General features: G+C 52.5%; 2 protein-coding genes across 14 annotated transcripts; both read right to left on the bottom strand.

Moving 5' to 3' along the window:
- Window positions 1–848: 848 nt before the first annotated feature.
- B4GALT7 (beta-1,4-galactosyltransferase 7) lies at window positions 849–10,978 on the bottom strand. 13 transcript variants are annotated; one of them, XM_067031976.1, is made up of 8 exons: window positions 10,610–10,960; window positions 9,241–9,581; window positions 8,982–9,137; window positions 6,772–7,134; window positions 3,670–3,895; window positions 2,497–2,580; window positions 2,144–2,248; window positions 849–1,612 (listed from the first exon to the last, which is right to left on the bottom strand). In XM_067031976.1, the coding sequence occupies exons 4-8, from the start codon at window positions 7,014–7,016 to the stop codon at window positions 1,457–1,459; spliced, it is 816 nt and encodes a 271-aa protein (XP_066888077.1). In that variant the 5' UTR covers window positions 7,017–7,134; window positions 8,982–9,137; window positions 9,241–9,581; window positions 10,610–10,960; the 3' UTR covers window positions 849–1,456. The 13 variants fall into 13 exon arrangements, with proteins under 13 accessions (XP_066888077.1, XP_066888073.1, XP_058917650.1 ...); XM_067031972.1 differs by lacking the exon at window positions 9,241–9,581 and having other exon boundaries at window positions 3,670–3,913; window positions 10,700–10,972; XM_059061667.2 differs by lacking the exon at window positions 9,241–9,581 and having other exon boundaries at window positions 3,670–3,913; window positions 10,819–10,972.
- Window positions 10,979–13,515: 2,537 nt separating this feature from the next.
- On the bottom strand, window positions 13,516–17,229 carry LOC131755257 (transmembrane emp24 domain-containing protein 9). Its single transcript, XM_059061682.2, has 5 exons — window positions 16,970–17,229; window positions 16,702–16,802; window positions 15,812–15,937; window positions 15,305–15,451; window positions 13,516–14,329 (listed from the first exon to the last, which is right to left on the bottom strand). The coding sequence occupies exons 1-5, from the start codon at window positions 17,151–17,153 to the stop codon at window positions 14,180–14,182; spliced, it is 708 nt and encodes a 235-aa protein (XP_058917665.1). The 5' UTR covers window positions 17,154–17,229; the 3' UTR covers window positions 13,516–14,179.
- Between the last annotated feature and the right edge of the window lie 813 nt (window positions 17,230–18,042).

Here is an 18,042-nt window from a genome sequence, read left to right as displayed (position 1 = left end):
GCTCTTCACTCCCTCCACTCATCTTTGCTTAAACCTCTTGGTTTATGCTCAGGTTGCACAGTACACAACCCACACAACTGCACACAGCAGCCCTAAGATCATCCTTGGAGGAGTCTTTTTGGGGCAGAGCTGCTGAATTCTACCCTCCTGAAATCGGGGAACTCAGTCCTTCCTCTTGCACTTCAGTTGTCCTATTTATTGTTAAACTAACCGTAACTGGTCCCAGTCTCCTCTGACTTCTGCCCCAAATCTTTGGCAGTCAAATGCCCTGAAAGAGTGAGTGATTTACCTTTCAGGACCCATCACACTTTCCTCTCTCATTGGCCCTGGGCTTACCTCCAGATGGTTCCTCCAAGATGACTCCCCAGTTCCACCAGCTCCCTTGGCTCCCCTCCCTCACCTCTCCGTGGCATTTGGCGACCACTGGTAATCTCCCCTCGTGCTGTGGGAATACTCGAGGGGTTCTCCTACTTCTCATCTTCCTCCCACCTCAGAAACATGGTCTTCCCTCCCTGAACCATGACCCAGTGAGTCTTTGCAAATGCAGCCTGCCTACCCTCAATCCAGTCCTGTGATCTATTTCTGTCCATCTCAGTGAGGCAGGATGAAGCACCCCTTCCAGTCGGAGCCCACCAGAGCCTGGCAGTGGTCAGACTGTCCAGAAGGGCAGCGAAGCCTGGAGTGCTGAGGGAGGAAATAGGGACCTTGTGCCTTGGGGTTCTCTCCCACCTGAGCTTCCCCTGGCCTCGTCTTCCCTAGCCTGGCCCCAACTCCTTGCCAGCTTATAACTAAGAGAAGCGTCATCTTTTGCCCCATCCCCTTCCCCTCAGCCACAGGTGACAAACTGGTTGTTCAAAACACATTTGGTTTGGCTTGCCATACTTATTAAAAGTTTGAATTAGTTGCTATCATTTAAAAATTAACCAATTTCACTCAAGAATCCAGAATTCTACTTTCTTTTGAAAAAATCAGAAGATCTGGCAACACCAGGCCCACACTCCTTCAGGGTGACAACCAGCTAGAGCTGGTCTCTAGCTTCCTTTCTGTGGAGCTTGTACACTGGTCTCTGCAGTTTTAACTCTCCTGATGGCCCTGGCCACCCACATCAGTGGCCTGGCAGTCCAGGAGAAGGAACAAGATCTTGCAGATCTCAGCACACAAAGGAGGGTAGGGCAGGGCAAGCAGGAAGGCAGAGTGGAGAGTCTCAGTTGGAAGCCATGTCCCAGGCTCTCTCCATCACTGTTTATTGCTGGCAGCGTCCCAGGCACCCTGCGTGTGTCCTCTCCTGGCTCAAGCCTGCCTCTGGGGGCCGGGCTGCTGCAAACACGTGGCTTGCTGTCCACTGCTTCAGGCCACTCCACGTCCCATTGGAGCTGGGCTCAGGGCCTGAGGCTTTGCCCTGGGCTTGAGTAGCAGTATGGCCTGTAGGCACAGGCTTCCTTGCTGTCCAGCCAACTCAGCTGAATGTGCACCAGGGGGTGGCAGCCTTGTCACAGTCCAACATGATGTTGAGAACAGTGCAGGGGGCCCCGCCCACAGACAGGGCTGTACGGGAATCCACGCGGTACTTCACGGTGCTCAGGCCTCCCTCCCGGTCCACCCTGAACTGCTCCTGGGAAGGAAAAGGGGAGAGCATGTACTCAGGGCTTTGTGGGTGCCAGCTGTCCACTGATCCCCCATGACCTTGTCATTAGAGGTCCTATGATCCCCACAGAAGAGAGGGAAAAGGGAAGCTCAGAGATGGGAAGTCTCGCCCATGGCTACACATCCTTGTCAGCAGGACAGCAGGGGTTTTCCAGCTGAACTAATCTGGCTCCTAGAGAAGAGGCTATTTGAGGGATGGGGACTCCTGTATCCCAGGTCTGCCTAGGATTCTGGCACCTTCAGCTGAGTCCCATCCCCACTCCCCCCACCCAACACACAGCCTGTGTGGACCCTGAGGTCTCTGCTGACCCACAGAGCCCAGGAGCCATGGCAGCCACCAGAGGAGGGCATGGTGCCCAAGCAGAATGCCGACGACTGACCAGGGCCAAGCAAGGGAGGAGGGGACCACTCGGGCCCAAGGAGAACTTGGTGAAATGCTTGGGCCTGCTGGTTCCCCATATACCACCTATCCATCCCCGATCAAGGGACCAGCCAGTACCTGTTTTTGAGCCGCGATGCGCTTCTGGTCCCTCTTCCTCCAGGCTGGGTCATGCAGGTGGCGAAATGTCTTGTACCCAGTTGTGATTCCCGAGGGGCGGAAAAGCTAAGGAGACCAAAGGAAGTTGGATCAGGCTGCCTCTCCTGGAGCCCTGGCCCTCACCGTTAGTCCCCCGGGGCCCCACTGCCTGCTGCAGCCCACAGGCAGAGGCCTGCATTCCCATTCTTCAGGAGAGGTGTGCTAGTCGGGGGCAGGGCTGGGAGCAGAACCAGGGGTGCCATCTCCCAGCCCCAGGAACTTCATCTCAGGGCAGCCATGATGGCTGAAGAGGTGGGGCGGTGGGGGAGCATTACCTGGAGCCCGGCTCCTTTGATGCGCCGGTAGAACTCGTCGTCCTCACGGCCCCAGCCCCAGAAGCGGTTGGACATCCCGTTGCACTGACACAAAGACAAGCAATGTCACTTGCCCCATCCTCCCAGGGTGCTCTTTAGTCTCCTACCACTTGGGAGTCCCTAGCCCAAGCTGGGCCAGGCCAGGCCCCCTTTCCTCCTCCTCCCCAGCAGTTCTGAATGTACACTCAGATGCTTTCAGTTCCCACAACCTCTGAGGTACTGGGGGAATAGTCAGCACATCCCAGTCCCTCTGCCTGTTCTAATGGGGCCTTGGATTTGTGCGAGATGATTCGTTTCTCAAAAATGTCTGACTGGTGGGAGGAGACCTCTGGAGAGCTAATGATGGGAACAAGTGCCAATTGCTGCTCTATTTCTGCCTGGCCCCATACTCCCATTTCTCCTGGGGGGCTCTGCCCTGCTCTCTTCCTCTGTGCGGGAGAGGGACGGTGGGGTCTATGGCAGACATTAATTTTTGCCATCCACTTCAGGCTTTATTTACATTAAGCTGGCTTCAGCCACAGCTTGAAGAGAGGAGCAAGAGCCGGTGGTCTAAGCCACTCAGTTCTTCCCACCCCACCACCCACTCCCACCCACCCCGTACCACAGTGACTGATTCAGGGATAGACCTGTAACTCAAGCCAGGCCAATCAAGAGCCAGCATGGGGCAGCTATGTGTCTCCTGTCTGGGCTGTTGGAAACAGGCGGCTCCATTTTCCACTGGACTTGGGCCTAGACGGATGCAGGTTGCAGCTACAACCACCACCTTGCATCTGAACATCTGAAAATAAAGCCAGTCTAGAGAAGGCAGAGCTGAGAGATGGAAGGTGAAATGGTGTCCTGGTGATATCATCTGAGAGGCTGGGCAAGACAGCCCCACCCAGACTTTTCCACTTTGAGAGGCAACGAACCCCGGGGCTTCTGAAGCCAGTTTGCACAGGGGTTCTGTTACTGTGGCAGAATCCTCCCTAACTGGCTTGCTTGGTCCTGCTCCTCTCTCATGCCTCTGGCTGCTCCTGGGCTCCCCAAGCAGGATCCTCCATCTGCTGGGCCCTAGAAATGCTGCTCCTCTTGCCACTGCCCCCATCCAGGTGGGTGCTCCCTGGCTCTCAGCAGAGCAGGTGCACCAGGACTCACCAGCTGGTAGTGCTGCTTGGAAAGCAGCAGGATGCCACCGACGTAGGTCTTGTAGTGGTAGAGCGGGTGGAGCTCCGGGGAGGCCACGTGGAAGGGCCCGGTCTCTGGGAAGCCATAGTCCAGCTCCTCATTGAGAGGGAGCAGGTCCACGTCGTGCATGGCGATGTAGTCTGTGCTGTTGCTGCTCTCCAGAAAGCCCGCGTTGATGAGTGCTGCCCGGTTGAACCTGTGCAGGGCACCGAGGCTGGGCCAGGGGCAGTGAGCTTGCTCTCCCCCAATCTCTGCATGAGAGCCCATCCTCCACAGCACCCACCCCCAGTACCCATGCTGCCCTCCAGCCTGACACCGACTTCATTGTGGGGCTGCCCAGCTGCACATCTGCCCCTCCACGTATCTCACAAATGTTTACTGAGCACCTATTATGTGCCAGAAACTATTCAGAGCACTGGAGATACAGCAGTGAGAAATCAAAGCCCTCAAGGAGCTGACATTCTAATAAGAAGAGACAAAAATACACAAATAAGTAAATATGTAACAAGCCAGGGAGTGGTTAAGTGCTGAGAAGAATAGTAAAGCAGGGTGACGAGGATAAAGCATGCTGTGGGGTGGGGGTTGCCCTTTTAGATGACGTGGTCAGGGAGGGCCAGCGTGACAGGGTGACGTGTGAGCAGAACCTGAAGGCCTGAGGGAATGAGCCCTGTGGAAATCAGGGGAATGGGGCTCCGAGCAGAGGGAAGAGCAACTCCCAGGGCCCGAGGCAGGAGCAGATAGCAATGGGGTGAAGCAGAGTGAGTGAGAGATCTCAGGGAATGGGGTCAGAGGGTGACAGGTTCCTGAAGGACTTGCGCTTTGACCCTGGATGAGATGGGGAGCCACTGAAGGGCTTAGAGCAGAAGCATTATGTGCTGTGACTCAGCGTTTAACAGGATCACTCTAGTTGGGGTGTTGAGAAGAGACTGGAAGGTGAGGGGCGGAAGCAGGGAGACAGGTTGGGAGGCTGTTACAATAATTTAGGCATGAGATGATGATGCCTTAACTCAGGGAGGTGGCAGTAGAGATGGTGAGAAGAGGGCAGATTCTAGATGCATTCTGCTGACGGACTAGACGTGTTGTGTGAGGGAGCAGGAGTTGAGGATGACCCGAAGGCTTTCTGGCCTGAGCAGCCGGGAGTGTGGAGTTTCCATTTCCTGAAATGAGGAAGGGGGCAGGAGAAGGTCAGGGACAGGTAGGAAATCAGGAATTCAGTTTTAATCATGTTAAGCTTGAGATGCCTCTTGAGACCACCAAACAGAGGGCTGCACAGGCAGCTGGCTGGATATATGGGTCTGGAGTTCAGGAAAGAGGTCTGGGCTGGGAATACAGACTTGGGATTCATCAGCGTAGAAATGAGATTTGATGTCTTGGCACTAGATGAGATCCCCTGGGGAACAACTGGAGCCAGAAAAGACGGTGCCCAAGCACTGACACCCAAGGAACACCAAGGCTGAGATCAGGGGCATGAGGCAGAACCAGCAAAGGAGGTGGGGAGAGGTGGCCAGAGAGGAAAGAGAAGCAGAGCGCTGTCCCAAAGGTCAAACTTTTGGTGTTTTAAGAAGGAAGAAGTAATCCACTTGGCAAATGCTGCCAGGAAGTCAATAGGATGAAGGTTGGGAACTGGGCTTTGGATTATCAAGGTGGGCTCATTGGTGATGTCAACAACAGCTGTTTCAATGTCATGATGAGGGTAAATGTCTGAGTGGAATAGGTTCAAGAGAGAGGCGGGGGGAGAAAGGGAAGGAGTTTTGCTAGAAAGGGGAGCAAAGAAAAGAGGCAATAGATGTGGGCGATACGGGATCAAGCGGGGGTCTCTTTTTTCTTTTTAGATGGGGGCTATTTCAGTATGTTTGTTGATCTGAATACTCCAGGAGGCGGGAAAATTGATCATGCAGGAGAGAAGAGAGCCAATGGCTGGAGTGATGTCCTTGAGTAGAAGAGCAGAAAAGGGACCCAGTGCCCAAGTAGGAGAGCTGGCCCTGGAGGGGTATCCTCGGGACAGGTGGTGGGAAGCTGAGGACACCTGCACAGAAGCTGTGAAAGGAGTCCAGGTGTGGGGACCTGGGTTAGTTCTCTTCCAATTGATTCTGTTTTCTCAAATAGGAAGCAAAGTAATTGGCTGAAGATGAAGATAGGGAGGAGTGAGGAGAGGAGCGGGTGTGCAAGGCTGCCGAGGAGGGGAGAGGCAGCAAACGAGAGGAATGAGAGCCCTCCTGGGCCAGGGCTCATTGTCAGGGAGATAAGCAGTGTCTCCAGCTACATCCAGCTGTCAGGTGCAGGTGTATAGCAGGCAGAGTCGAGTTTCATCCAGTGGGAGTTGTGCCAGGGAGAAAGTGGAAGGGAGTAGAGGTGCATGTGAGGGAGTGACTTTCACCAAGGACCATGGAATCCAAGCTAGGTCAGGAGAAAGTAAGGACAAGGAGGATGGAGAACACTGGGAGGATCGTGGACTAAAGGGCCTGGCAGGGCCCAAGAATTGTTGGGTCCACGTCTCCCAGTGGGAGCAAGTTGGAGGGAAAGGAGGTGGGGGTGGAGTGTGAGATGCTTGGATTGTGATCATGCAGGTGAGCAGTTTTGGGTGAGGGCAAGGATTTTAGTATAATACCAGACTGTGAACAAGTTAAGCCATGGCTTTGACTCTCCCTTTCCCTGATCTCCGCAGCCAATTCACCAGCAAGCCCTGTCTGCGCTTCCTCCACATCACTTCTCTCCACCCCTTCTGCCACGCTGCCCGAGCCCCCATGAGCTCAGGTGACTGCAATGACTGCCCAACAGGTCTCCCTGCTGCCCCTCTTGTCCTGGTATGGCCCAGGCACATACAGCAGCCACAGGGACCTTTGTGAAATGGAAACCAGATCAGGGGCCTCCCCAGCCCTAAACCCTCCCCCCAAATTCCTGTCACACCCAGTGAGAGGGGTCTAGCACCTCCCACCCTCTCACTGCTGCCCTGGGTGGCCTTTCATGGGCCTGGGCCACCTGGTACTGGATTGCTGTCAGGAAAGGGAGCAGGCCCCAAGAGACCAGGGAAGGCCCAGGTGAGTGGGTGCTGGCTCAGGAGGTGGTCCTTACCTGAAATGATCCACCTGGTTGAGCACATAGATGTGGTGCTGGATCTTCTTCCTGCTCAGGAAGCGGTGCATGTGGGGCACAAAGACCAGGAGCTCCTCGAAGCGTTCTCGAAAGGGCACCAGCACTGCCAGGCGGTGGGGGCCCCATGATTCATCTTCTTCCCAGTGCTCAGGGGGTGGCTCTGGCGGGCAGGCCCGGGATGGGCCCGGGGTCTCCTGTCCTTGTCCCCTGGCTGCCCGGGTCATGTCCCCAGAGCAGCTAAGCTGCAGCCAGAGCAGGGAGAGGAAGCCCAGTAAGAGACAGGCAACAAAGAGGTGGAAGACGGAGCATTTCCGGGGGAGGCCGCTGGGGATCAACCTGGACCTGGGACAAGAACAGGGAGCAGGTCAGAGGGCAGGCTGAGCCGAGGCCTGTGACAGACCCTTCTCTGGCTTCCCACAAGTGAGGCGCACGTGGCTGGTCTGCCCCAAGCGCCCGGGAATTAGTGCAGAAGCAACTTTAGTGCTTTTGTTCGTGCTGCCACCATGCATCAGAATCCTGCTTAGAGCTCTAGGCTCAGCCTGAGCCCCCCTACCTCCAGGAGGACCTCCAAACACTCCCAGGTCTCGGAGCTGCCCCACTTCCTCAATGCTCTCTTACCTTCTGTGCCTGAGTCCCAGCCAGACCAAGAGCTGCTGAAGGGCAGAGAAAAGACTCCTTGTCTTTTGCACTTGCCCCTCCCCAAGACAATGGCTCATGTCCAGAGCTGATGGCAGAAGCCCGCCTTAGAGACCCCACCCACTGCCTTCCACCTGCTCCCATGCAGGTTCACCCTCATCAGAAAGCTTGGCTTCATCCTGTTTCTCAGACCAGAAAGCTCCCCAAACAGGGGCATGTGCCTGTTTCAGCCCCCGTGAAAACACCACTCTTTACTCTGAGAAGATCAGGCCTGCCCCCAAACTAATGTGAGGCCCAAACCAACAAAGGCAGTTCACTGAATGCATGTCAAAGCTTCAGTCCAGGGCAGCCCATGTGACAAGGGATGAGAGACAGAGAGGGAAGGAAAGATGAGGGCTGGGAACAGCACCCAGGCTCATTTCAGAAGCTGGAAAAACAGCGGAATATCTTAGACTTTGGGATAGTGCTGGGAGAGACTGCCTTTCAGGTTATGAAATACAAAGAAATGGGTGGAATTCACCTGGTTTCTTTGCTCCTCTCTCTGGAAGTTCCTTAGGGCAGTGAAGGAGGAACTAAGGAATCCAAGAAAAGGGAAGCTTCCTCTATTCTAGAATAATCAGCAAAGCAATCTACTTTATAACCTCTGAGAGTCACCAATTAGCTATCAGGTCATATAGATTCTACCTCCTAAGTGCCCTTTGATCCTTCCTCACCCACTGCCTGTCTTTTAGCCCAAGTCTCATCTGGTCCTTGCCCTGCTCAGACCCCTTCAATCTCATGGATGATTCTCCTGTTTATAATGGCCAAATTCCTTGGCCTGACAATCAAACCCCTCTGTGACCTGGTCCCATCTCCAGTTGCTCCCTGCTACTCACCCAGTGCTACACATTGGGCAACTCAGAGTTTCTCCACTCACCATATTCCTTCTTGCTATTCCTTGGCCTGACAATCAAACCCCTCTGTGACCTGGTCCCATCTCCAGTTGCTCCCTGCTACTCACCCAGTGCTACACATTGGGCAACTCAGAGTTTCTCCACTCACCATATTCCTTCTTGCTCTAGCCCTCACACAGTCCACTGCTTCTGCCTAAAATGCCTTTCCTTATTTTATCTGCCTGGAAGCACCCCACTGATCCTTCAAGGCCAAACGCCAATGTCATGGCTAGCACCGCCAACCCCCACCCCCACGTGCACACAAACGGAGATACATACTCCCTCCCTCCTTTGTGTTCCTATGGTATCTGGTACTGCCGTTTTTGAAGCACTTAAGAGTTTTGTAATCACCTGTGTCCGTGCTTGTCTTCTTCACAGGTAATCAGATTCACAACTGTGGCTCTAGCACAAGTCATACAGCAGAGGGCTTGCTAAGTGAGTTAAAGGAAGGGTTCAAGCATTCAGGGCATGCTTGTCACACACTAAAGCCAGACCAACTCCTGACTCTCTCTAGAGGCACAACTGCCAATCTGGTAGTCAGCAGCCCTGAAGCCAGGCTCAGGCCCCACACACAGCAGAGAGGTAGACTGATAGGACACCCTTGTAGGGCTTCTGACTTACCCCTCCTTGTCCTGTGGTGGGGGTTTCCACAGGGGAGGAGCAGAGGCCAATCCTCCTAGTGGCCTGGGAAGGCTGGAACCTCTACAGATTCTCCCTCTGGGCTCTTTCTTGGGGTAGGGTAGAGACCAGGGAGATGGACATGGGGAAACATCCCACCTTCAGGGGAAGAAGCAGTGACCATTATCCAGGGGTATGGCATGGATTGGGCACTCCATGCACTTTCACGTGCTGTTCCCTCAGTCCAGCTTTCCCTTCCTACCAGGATCACGTCCCCATGGGCACTCTCTTCCTGTGCTGCAAGGGCCCAAATCACTGAACAACTGAATTCAGAGCTGAAATCCCAATTCCTCAGGACAGCGGACACTGAGAACAGTTGCTTCTGGTGCCACATGCTGGCAAACTCCAGATCTGCAGCCTCAGCTGCTACCAGGACCAGGCCATCGTTGTTTCTGGGGTGGGGAGGCAGACCAGATGAGGTTTTCTCTCATTCATCAATCTGTGCCCAAGGCTAGTAAGATTCAAACCCAGACAGGCTGTTTCCAGAGCCAGCACTCTTTAATTGCTACATTACCTGCATCTGTTGCATGGATCTTTGTACCCCTGTGTCAAAAGCATGAAATGATACAAGTTTTGTGGGATCATGATTGTGTTCCAAAAGTTTATGGAAAGGAATAAGGAGACGGAAATTCTCCATAACCTTCCCTTTCTTCCCTCACACAAAGCTTAGTGATACGGGTTTGAATACTATATATGTGATCTCCTTTAATCCTCATATAGACCTGCAGAGTAGATATTACGATCCCTGTTTCAGAGATGGAAAAGCTGAGGAGAAAGATTAAGTATGCTTCTGGTCACATGGCTATTAAAGAGGATTCCTGTCCAGGCCTAAATCCACAGTACAGGCTTTCTACTATATTCCTGTCTTCTTACTTCAGCACCAAGTCTGAAAAATTCCCAACGATAAAGAATTGTGCCCACTATATTCCAAAGTCTTTTGGCACCTGGCAAACTTAACAGAGAAAAGGGAAAGAGGTGTCATTCACCAGGTGTAGATCCACTATCATGTGTTCTGGGTGAGAAGAGTTTTGGGGGTACATCTCAAGACTGAAGTGTGGGAGTCCTTCCCAATCTAAATGGCCAAATAGCTCTCCCCCACCCGCCAACCCCATTCTGCTCTAGTGGTAATCACTAGCTAAGGTCTGGGTCAACCTCACACCTAACACATTGGGCAGGCCACATTCAAGTACAGCTGTACCGTAAATGAACTAACGTTACGCCAGGAGTACTTAGTCCCGGCAAGGCAGAGGCCAGCCAGGCAGAGCATAGAGCTTCTGTCTGGTGTATTCTTCTGGGCGATCAGCAGAGAAAGGGGAAGCACGAGGGAGGGAGGGAGGGTAGGTAGCGTCTGAGGCTACAGGGATGTGATGGGGGAGGCAGAGATCAGAGAGACGGAATACAGACCCTCTGAAACCAGGGACAGACAGAAAGAGATACATTGAGAGAGGTCAACGGAGTCAGAGACCCGCATGAAAATAGAGGCCAGTGGAAAAATACAGAGACCCATAATGAGAGAGACTCGCATAGAGGGACAGAAACTCACAAAGGGAAGTCAACGGAAAAATACAGACCTGCTGAGTGACGGAGACTGGTAGAGACGGAGACCCACATAGAAACAGAGACCCAAACACAGAGAGAGACCCACAAGGAGAACTACAGACCCTCAGAGAGCCCCGCAGAGACGGAGACGCGACGGCCTCGGGCTCCTAGATTCCGCGGGGCGGCCCGGAAAGGATCGGCACCCCGGAGGACGGGGCCCGGGCCAGCCGCCGTCGCTCACCTGCCGTCCTCCCAGGGCAGCTGTGCCGTTTTCCTCCGGGAGGGGAACATCGTGGGGGTAGGCGGCGGCTCATGGGGCTCAAGCTCCCAGCCGGGCCGGCCCGGCCTCCCCGGCCTACGCGGCGCCTCCACCTCCCACCCCGCCCAAGCCCGTCCGCCCCGCCCCTCGGTCCGCAGGGTCCGCCGCTCCGACCGCGCCGTCTGCTCCCCGGCGCTACAGCGTCAAAGGTTCCGCATCCAGAGGAACACGTGAGCGCTCCAACCGCCTGAACTGCTAACTGCTTTCCGGGGGCCGCTGGACAGCCCGAGAAATTGAGGCCCCGGAGAAGGCTCAAGTCAATGGGCTTGGACTGGACTTAGACTCCAGACTTCCAAACCAGCGCTCTTGGATACTCTGCATCTTCCTCCTCTTCCCAAGGGAAGGCGTCTAAGTAGTCCTGCTGTCAGCCCAAGTGCATTCTTTCTCTGCAGCAAGCTTGGAGGGCGGCAGGGCCAAGCTCAGGTTTCAGTCTTGCGTTCAACCTGATACCTCAAGTGACACCCCAAGTAGTAGTTAGGAGACAGGCACTAAAGGCAGATTGGCTGGATTTGAAACCTGACTCTGCCAGTTCGGCTGTGTTTTGGGGCACAGCCTGCTTCTGTTTCCTCATCTAAGTATATAAATTGTTCCTGATTTATATGGTTGCTGTGAGGATTAAAGGAGAAAATGCAAAAACTTGGTACAGTGATGGGCACGATAGTCAACGCTATATAAATGGCAGCTATAATCCAGGAGAGGAGTACTTTGGTGGAGCTGAGAACTGAAGAAGGGAATAAGATTGACTTCCCATATCTCCCCTGTCACCGTGAGAACTCAGGCCCCAGAGGAGCCAGCTTCCCACCTGGGAAAAGAGAGTGGCAAAGTTATTAGACTTGATCTCCTCTGTTCTTCCAGGCAAATTTTGTTTCCTAATAAATATTAATAGCTAACATCCATTGAGTTCTTACTATGTGCCAGTCATTTTTCTAAATTCTTTACTACTGTTATCTCAATCTGTCCTTACAAGTATTGTACTTATTAAGCCCACTTTAAAGATGAGGAAACTGAAGCACAGAGAGGTAATTCAGAATGTAAGTCCAGGTAGTTTGGTTGCACAATCTATGGTCTCAACCACTGTGCTTCTGAGAGGACTTCACTATAGTAGGTAGGAAATTAATCATTCCCAGGAGCCCCCCTTTCACCCAGCATACAACCCACTAGTCCCCTTCCTGCTGAGCTCTCCCAGGGCAGCGTACCTTATACCAGAACCCCGACAAATCCAGCCTAGATCTGGCTGATGACAAAGGCAAGGCTGACCCCTGCAGAGACAGTCAGGTAAGGCCAAAGATGGAAACTGGGAGATAGGCCTGACCTGGAAGGCACAAGCCCATCTTAAGGGGATAACTACCATTCAGTCCAGCTAATTGTTGTCGCATCAGGATGAAGCCCCACTAGTATCAGATCTAAGTCAGGTTTCATGTAAAAATCCAAAGTGACTTATTTTAAACTGTGACATCCACAATCATGTTGCTAATTAGTACCCTTAATATGATGGGATGAGAATGGCACTTTCCTTATGTGGTCTTTCGAAAACCCAGGACCCCAGTCTAATCATGAGAAAAACATCAGACCAATTACAACTCAGGGAAATCTACAAAATGCCTGACCAGTATCCCTGAAAACTGTCAAGGTAATAAAGGAGGAAAGTCTGAGAAACTGTCACAGCCAAGAGGAGCCCAAGGAGACAACTAAATGTAACAATGGTATCTCCTAGATGGGCTCCTGGAACAAAAAAGACACTATGTAAAAACTAAGGAAATCTGCATAAAGCATGGACTATCACTACTTGTTCATTCATTTTAACAAATGTACCATACTACTGCATGATGTAAACTATCTTCAATTTTTCTGCAATTCTAAAGCTGTTCTTAAAAGTTTTTTTTCCCTAAATGTAGAGGTCTAAGTGGCAATATGAGCTCAGACTACATTCTCCTGACAGTTCAAGTAGTCCCCAAACGTGCCTCCCCACCCCGTCTCCTTCTCACACACTGTTGTGATTAACCTTCCTCAAGTTTATATTCAGGGTGTTCTAATACTCAAAACTTTGTTGAACACTGGGTAATATCCAAATCTCTTACCTGGCATTCAAAGCTCTTCTAATTCTAACCAACTTTCCTTTCCAGCTTTCTCACAACCCTGCCCCCTCAACTCCAGCTAAAACAATGCCCATCTATCTGCATACCAGCTGTTTGCCTGTTCTCAACCATCCCTGTCCTGCCTTCTTTCATCAGAATCCTTCCTCTCCTTCAAGGTCACTGCTGAGATCCCATGCTATTGGTTAAGTCCATCAGTATCCCCCTCTTGCCCCCAACTCAGGGATTCCTGTCCTTTCCACACCTGCAGCATTCCTCTGTTCAATGTACAGTACCTTCACTAACTAGGCACTTCCTTGAAGCACCACAATTCTGTCCACCTACTTTTCACTTGTTGGATGGTCTTGGGAAAAACCATCACCCACTGTCACTGGAGGGTATGGAGAGGATGAAAAGTATGAAGTTCACAGGTGGGTACTCATCTTAGAATGTGAAGTGCTTTGCCCATTGGAAAAACTGACACTCCCTCAAGCACTTGCAGTGCTATGCCCACTGACAGTAGAGTAACTTTACACTGGACAAGAAGTTAATTTTTTTTTTTATTGGGAAACCAATGTAACAAACCTAAACTTATTGAAAATGAAATCAGTAACTAAGACTCTGCAGGCCCCATCCCCAACCAGCACCAAGGCCTCTATTTGGCCTAACCCCAGTTTCTCTAGTCCCCAAAAGAACAACCATGTGAAGAACCCGGGGTCCACCTCAGGGCTACCGTCCCACACTGCAACTCCCTCTACCCCACCCTCAATTGACACACACACCCCGGATCAGCAGGCTGGGTCTAGGCCCAAGGAGGGAATAGTGAGGTTTCCTGGGTGGCAGGGAATCACGCTCCAACCTGGTCAAAATTCCAAGTTAGGAAAGGAAGACAGAAGGAAGACTTGGCTTGCCCACCCACTCCCCTCCCCCCAGTCATCCCAGACAATGGGCTCACATCCCTGATCAGTAACACTGTGATTCTGAGGTGTCAGTAGGGCTCCCAGTGGCTTCAGATTACTACAAAGGGCCCAGGGGACTACCACCTGCTCAGTATTAGTCAGCCAAGCTGCTACCCTCAGCTTGTGCTGTGGCCCCTCTCCCCTGCAGACACCCATGGCTGGGGACCAGGCCTCCTGCCAGTGAGAAGACAGTCCAGGAGGCCCTTGCTTCCCCAGCCAGGAAGGAAGGATGGCCTGGGAAGCCTGGGACGGCTACACCAGCTTCTTGGCTTCAAAGAAGCTCTTGAGGTGTCGCATCTGCCAGACGCCGATGGCTACGAGAATGAGGGTCTGTAGGATAGACCACCACAGCACCCTCTGGTTGGTGCTCTCGCTGGTCTGCCGGAAGCGTTCCTCTCGCCACTGTGGGAGGGGAGAAAGGAAGATGAGCCCGAGTTGGCTGGGCCCCAGCTGGGGCCACTAGAACTGCTGGGTTCCCTCCCCGGAGGATGTCCCAGGGCCAACTAACTTTGCCCAGGTTCCAGTCAAGTGCCCGAAAAAAAGCCACCCCACCTGGGAACTGTCTTCACCCTTACCAGCCAGATGACCTCAGGCAACCCACTCATTTCTCCTAGGTCTATCTGCTCATCTGTAAGGTACAGCCTTACCTGGTCCTACCCTGATGCCTGTGGGAGTGGTAAAGTGGCTGTGGTATCACCCTATCAGACAGAGCTGTCCTGGAACGCTCAGAAGTGGACTTGCTCTGAGCCCTCTGCCTGGGCTCTGAGCCCTCTTGCTCTGAGTCCTCAAACTGCTCCTTGAATATTGTGTGCACAGGTGGCAAATTGGTGGTCCAGGGGCTGGATGGAGCCCATACATGTTTTTGTTGGCTCACACAGTGTTTTGACAACATTTAAAACCCAGAATTTTTTAAATAAAGAACCGGGACCTCTAAGTGCCTCTTAAAACCCTGGGCTAGCAATTCTGCAATGCTGCCCTCAGCTGACCACAGTAGCTGTTTCCATTTAGATAGATCACTATTCTACCCGTCATTATGGTCACAGATCCATTCATGGTACCTGCCTGCCTCCTGGACACAAGTGAGATTGAAACCCCTGATCCTGGGAGCACTGAGAACCATGGAAATAACACCCAAGGTGTTGGTATCAATTCCTGCTCTGTCATTTTGTGTGTCTCCTAATACGACAATGACAGCCCCTCAAGAGACTGTCTCCTCAATTAAAAGTAGTTAGTAATACCCATCCCACCTTTTAGACTTGCAATGCAGCACAGACATGTAAATCCCTTGGGTTCATAATAAATCTGTCATGTGACTCCTGGCTAAGTCAGTGTGCAGCTTCTGGGAGGAAGCCCACTGCTCCTGGCTCAGCCACTCACCCGCTGGTAGTTCTGCTCTTTCTGGATCTGCTCTACTTGCTCCACCAGCTGTCGCACTCGTAGCTGCAACTCACTCAACTTGTCTTTCGCAGCAATTTCTGCATAGTCGTTGGCATGTTCACCTACCTGGATGTCCAGATGAACTCTCTGGAGACAAGACAGACAGGGAAGATAGGAGAATCAGGTAGCCCTGCTCTGTCTTCCTGCCAGGGTCTAACAGCTGGTCCTCCCACCTTTCTTCATTTGTTCATTTAGCCAACACTGACTGAGGCCTCCCCAGTGTTTGGCCCTATGGGGCTCTAGGCCCAAGGGCAAGAATAAGCCTTGGCTGATACTCTGACCAAAGCATATACAAAGAGCTCCGTAACCACACCCTGAATGTTCACTGGAAACCCAGCTGTACTGAGACACAAAATCTGACATAGTCATCTCACACCTACAATAGCACCAGTCCCCAGTCTTGACCAGGGGCTAGAGGCTGAAAGAGTCCAACATGGATCCACTTACCAGCATGCCTCCAGCAAAAAGGGAGAACTTGGTGGAATTGGAGTGAAGACAGATCTGGTGCTCACCAGGGGTATGGGAGGTAAAGGTGAACCTCCCTTCAGAGCCATACTGCCGGGCCAGGATGACCTGGGGAGAAGGGACTTCAGTGAGTATTATGGTAGGAATAGGGCTGAATGGTGCGTAAGGCTCTAAGTGCCTCAAAAGTTGACAAGCAGAGCCCTAGGCATCCCACAAAATTAAAAGCTCCAATGCTGCTTAGCAGCAGTTGCCAAAAACTTGCCTTTGAACCATCTGGAGAAGGGGTGAAGAGTCTGACATTAGGTTGGCATGTGACCACTCTTGGAAAGGGCTTTACTTTATTCATAGCTCATGCCCTTTCAACTCTTTTGCTGCCATTCTTTCCAATGAAAGGTGACAGTTGAACGGTTTTGAAGTTTTTTTGTTTTTTGTTTTGTTTGTTTTAATATCCTTATTTGTCAAATTAAAAGCTGCTCATTCTTTTTGGAAAGTACCCTGTTCCGTGAAATCCTAAAGTCTATATGTCATAGCTTTAGAGTCGACTAAACTCTTTGGTTTCTAGCACCACAATTAATCCACTCATCACATCTATAACACAGATGAATTTCTATTTCACAGACCAAGGAAATGGCTCAGAGAAGACAGCTGACCTGGCGCGTTTCATGCAGCGGTCAGTAACAAGTTAAGAGAAGCAGCCAGCAGTGAAAAAGCCCAAGGTTAGCCCGGAGTGAAAACCCAGGATATTCCCACAACACCAACTGTTTTTACCAGTTTAGCAGATGCGGAAACTACGAGGGGAAGTACCGGCGCCTGCTTGGTCTGGCGCTCACGTTCAGAGCGGAGGGCTCAGCGGGACTAAGGCGCCGACTCACCTTGTCCTCTGGGTCCTTAACCTCCACGAACATGCCAAGCCCGGGGGTGGCCGGTTGGTACTCCTCTCGCTGCTTGTCATACAACTGCGTCCGGTAGTTTCCTGGAGGCAAGCAGGGCGAGACCAGTCAGAGGAACGCGAGGTGGCGCTGAGTCCGCGGTCGCCAGGGCACGCCGACGCCGCCTGCTCCCAGCTCGGAGGAGATGACCCTCCCGCAACCCCGCCCCAAGACCGCGGTCTTGTTGAAAACTCTCTCCCTTCCTTCGTACCTATAACCATGGTCTCATCCGGAATCTCCTCAATAAAGCACTTCTTTTCGGTCTCCCCGATGTGGAAGTAAAGCGCGCCTCCGCGAGCCGCAAACCACAGCAGTAGCAAGAGGGCCCGAACGACCCTACCCAACCGGGCTCCGGGGCAGAGCCCAACAACCCGCACGCCCCGCTGCGCAGCCATCTTACCCCACTTGCCCGCGCAGCAGCAGCCGGCCCCGCCACGTAGCCCTGCCGCCGCCGCGCAGCCTGCCGGGACAGCGAGTTCCGCCGGGCGGACTACAAGTCCCAGATGCCCCGAGGCCGTGGCGCGGCGGTACCTGATTGGGGCGCCGCTTCTACCTAGGAGCGAATTGGGGCCGCAGAATTGAGAAATTCTTTTCGATGACCCGCGTCGCGGCCCAGTGACTGGCGTTGATTGTCAATTTTTTACAGATCGTGAAACTAACGCAGTTTGAGTCGCGAAGCGAATTATGATCAGGGACAGGATTCGAACCTAGGATCCTTGACTTCCCTCGGCATAGCATCTGCCACTCGGTTTGCTTCTGTTTTTCAAAATAGAATTTTGAAAAAAATGACACAAACAATCCATGAATTTATCTTCGAAAATGTTTCAAATACTAAAAAAGAAGAAGAAAAAAAAAACAAGAAACAGCAGCGGTAGCAGCCGCCGCCACGGTACCCCTTTGCCATGTCTTTGTCCCCCAAACGCTGTCCACTAGTCTGTGTGCTTCCAGGCATCCTACCTACCCCCTCGCCGTCCCCTCCACCCCACCCCTACTCCCCCCCGCTACTCATCCACGCTGGCTTTGCTGCTAGATACTAGCCTTGATGGCTCGTCTCTGAACCGGGGTTCAGTTCCCCAGTGGCAGGCTGGTAAAGGAGTATTGGTGGGGGTCTTGGGGTGGAACTGCGCGTTTTGGAGAGCTCAGGGTCAGATCGGCAGAGATCTGCCTTTCGTGAATTGTATTCAAATTTCCTTGTATTTTGGCAGCTCTTCTTCGGAGTTAGCAGTTTATGATTGTGCTACCTCAAGACTTCATAGAAGCTTCAGTTTTCTCTTTATTTTGAGT

This window comes from Kogia breviceps, chromosome 4, assembly GCF_026419965.1.
Source record: "Kogia breviceps isolate mKogBre1 chromosome 4, mKogBre1 haplotype 1, whole genome shotgun sequence".
NCBI lineage: Eukaryota > Metazoa > Chordata > Mammalia > Artiodactyla > Physeteridae > Kogia > Kogia breviceps.
This window is presented reverse-complemented; position numbering and strand designations above follow the sequence as displayed.

Bases quoted from the DNA above. Each gene is read 5' to 3' on its own strand.
- LOC131755257 (XM_059061682.2), bottom strand. From the start codon at position 17,153: ATGGCTGCGCAGCGGGGCGTGCGGGTTGTTGGGCTCTGCCCCGGAGCC. The intron at 16,803-16,969 runs GTACGAAGGAAG...GCTTGCCTCCAG, and splicing joins GGATGAGACCATGGTTATAG to GAAACTACCGGACGCAGTTG. The intron at 14,330-15,304 runs GTGAGTGGCTGA...CCCCTCCCACAG, and splicing joins AAGAGCAGAACTACCAGCGG to TGGCGAGAGGAACGCTTCCG.
- B4GALT7 (XM_059061667.2), bottom strand. From the start codon at position 10,868: ATGTTCCCCTCCCGGAGGAAAACGGCACAGCTGCCCTGGGAGGACGGC. The intron at 9,138-10,818 runs GTGAGCGACGGC...CTTCCCCTGAAG, and splicing joins CTGCCCTGGGAGGACGGCAG to GTGGGATGTTTCCCCATGTC. The intron at 7,135-8,981 runs GTAAGTCAGAAG...TTCTTGTCCCAG, and splicing joins CCACCACAGGACAAGGAGGG to GTCCAGGTTGATCCCCAGCG.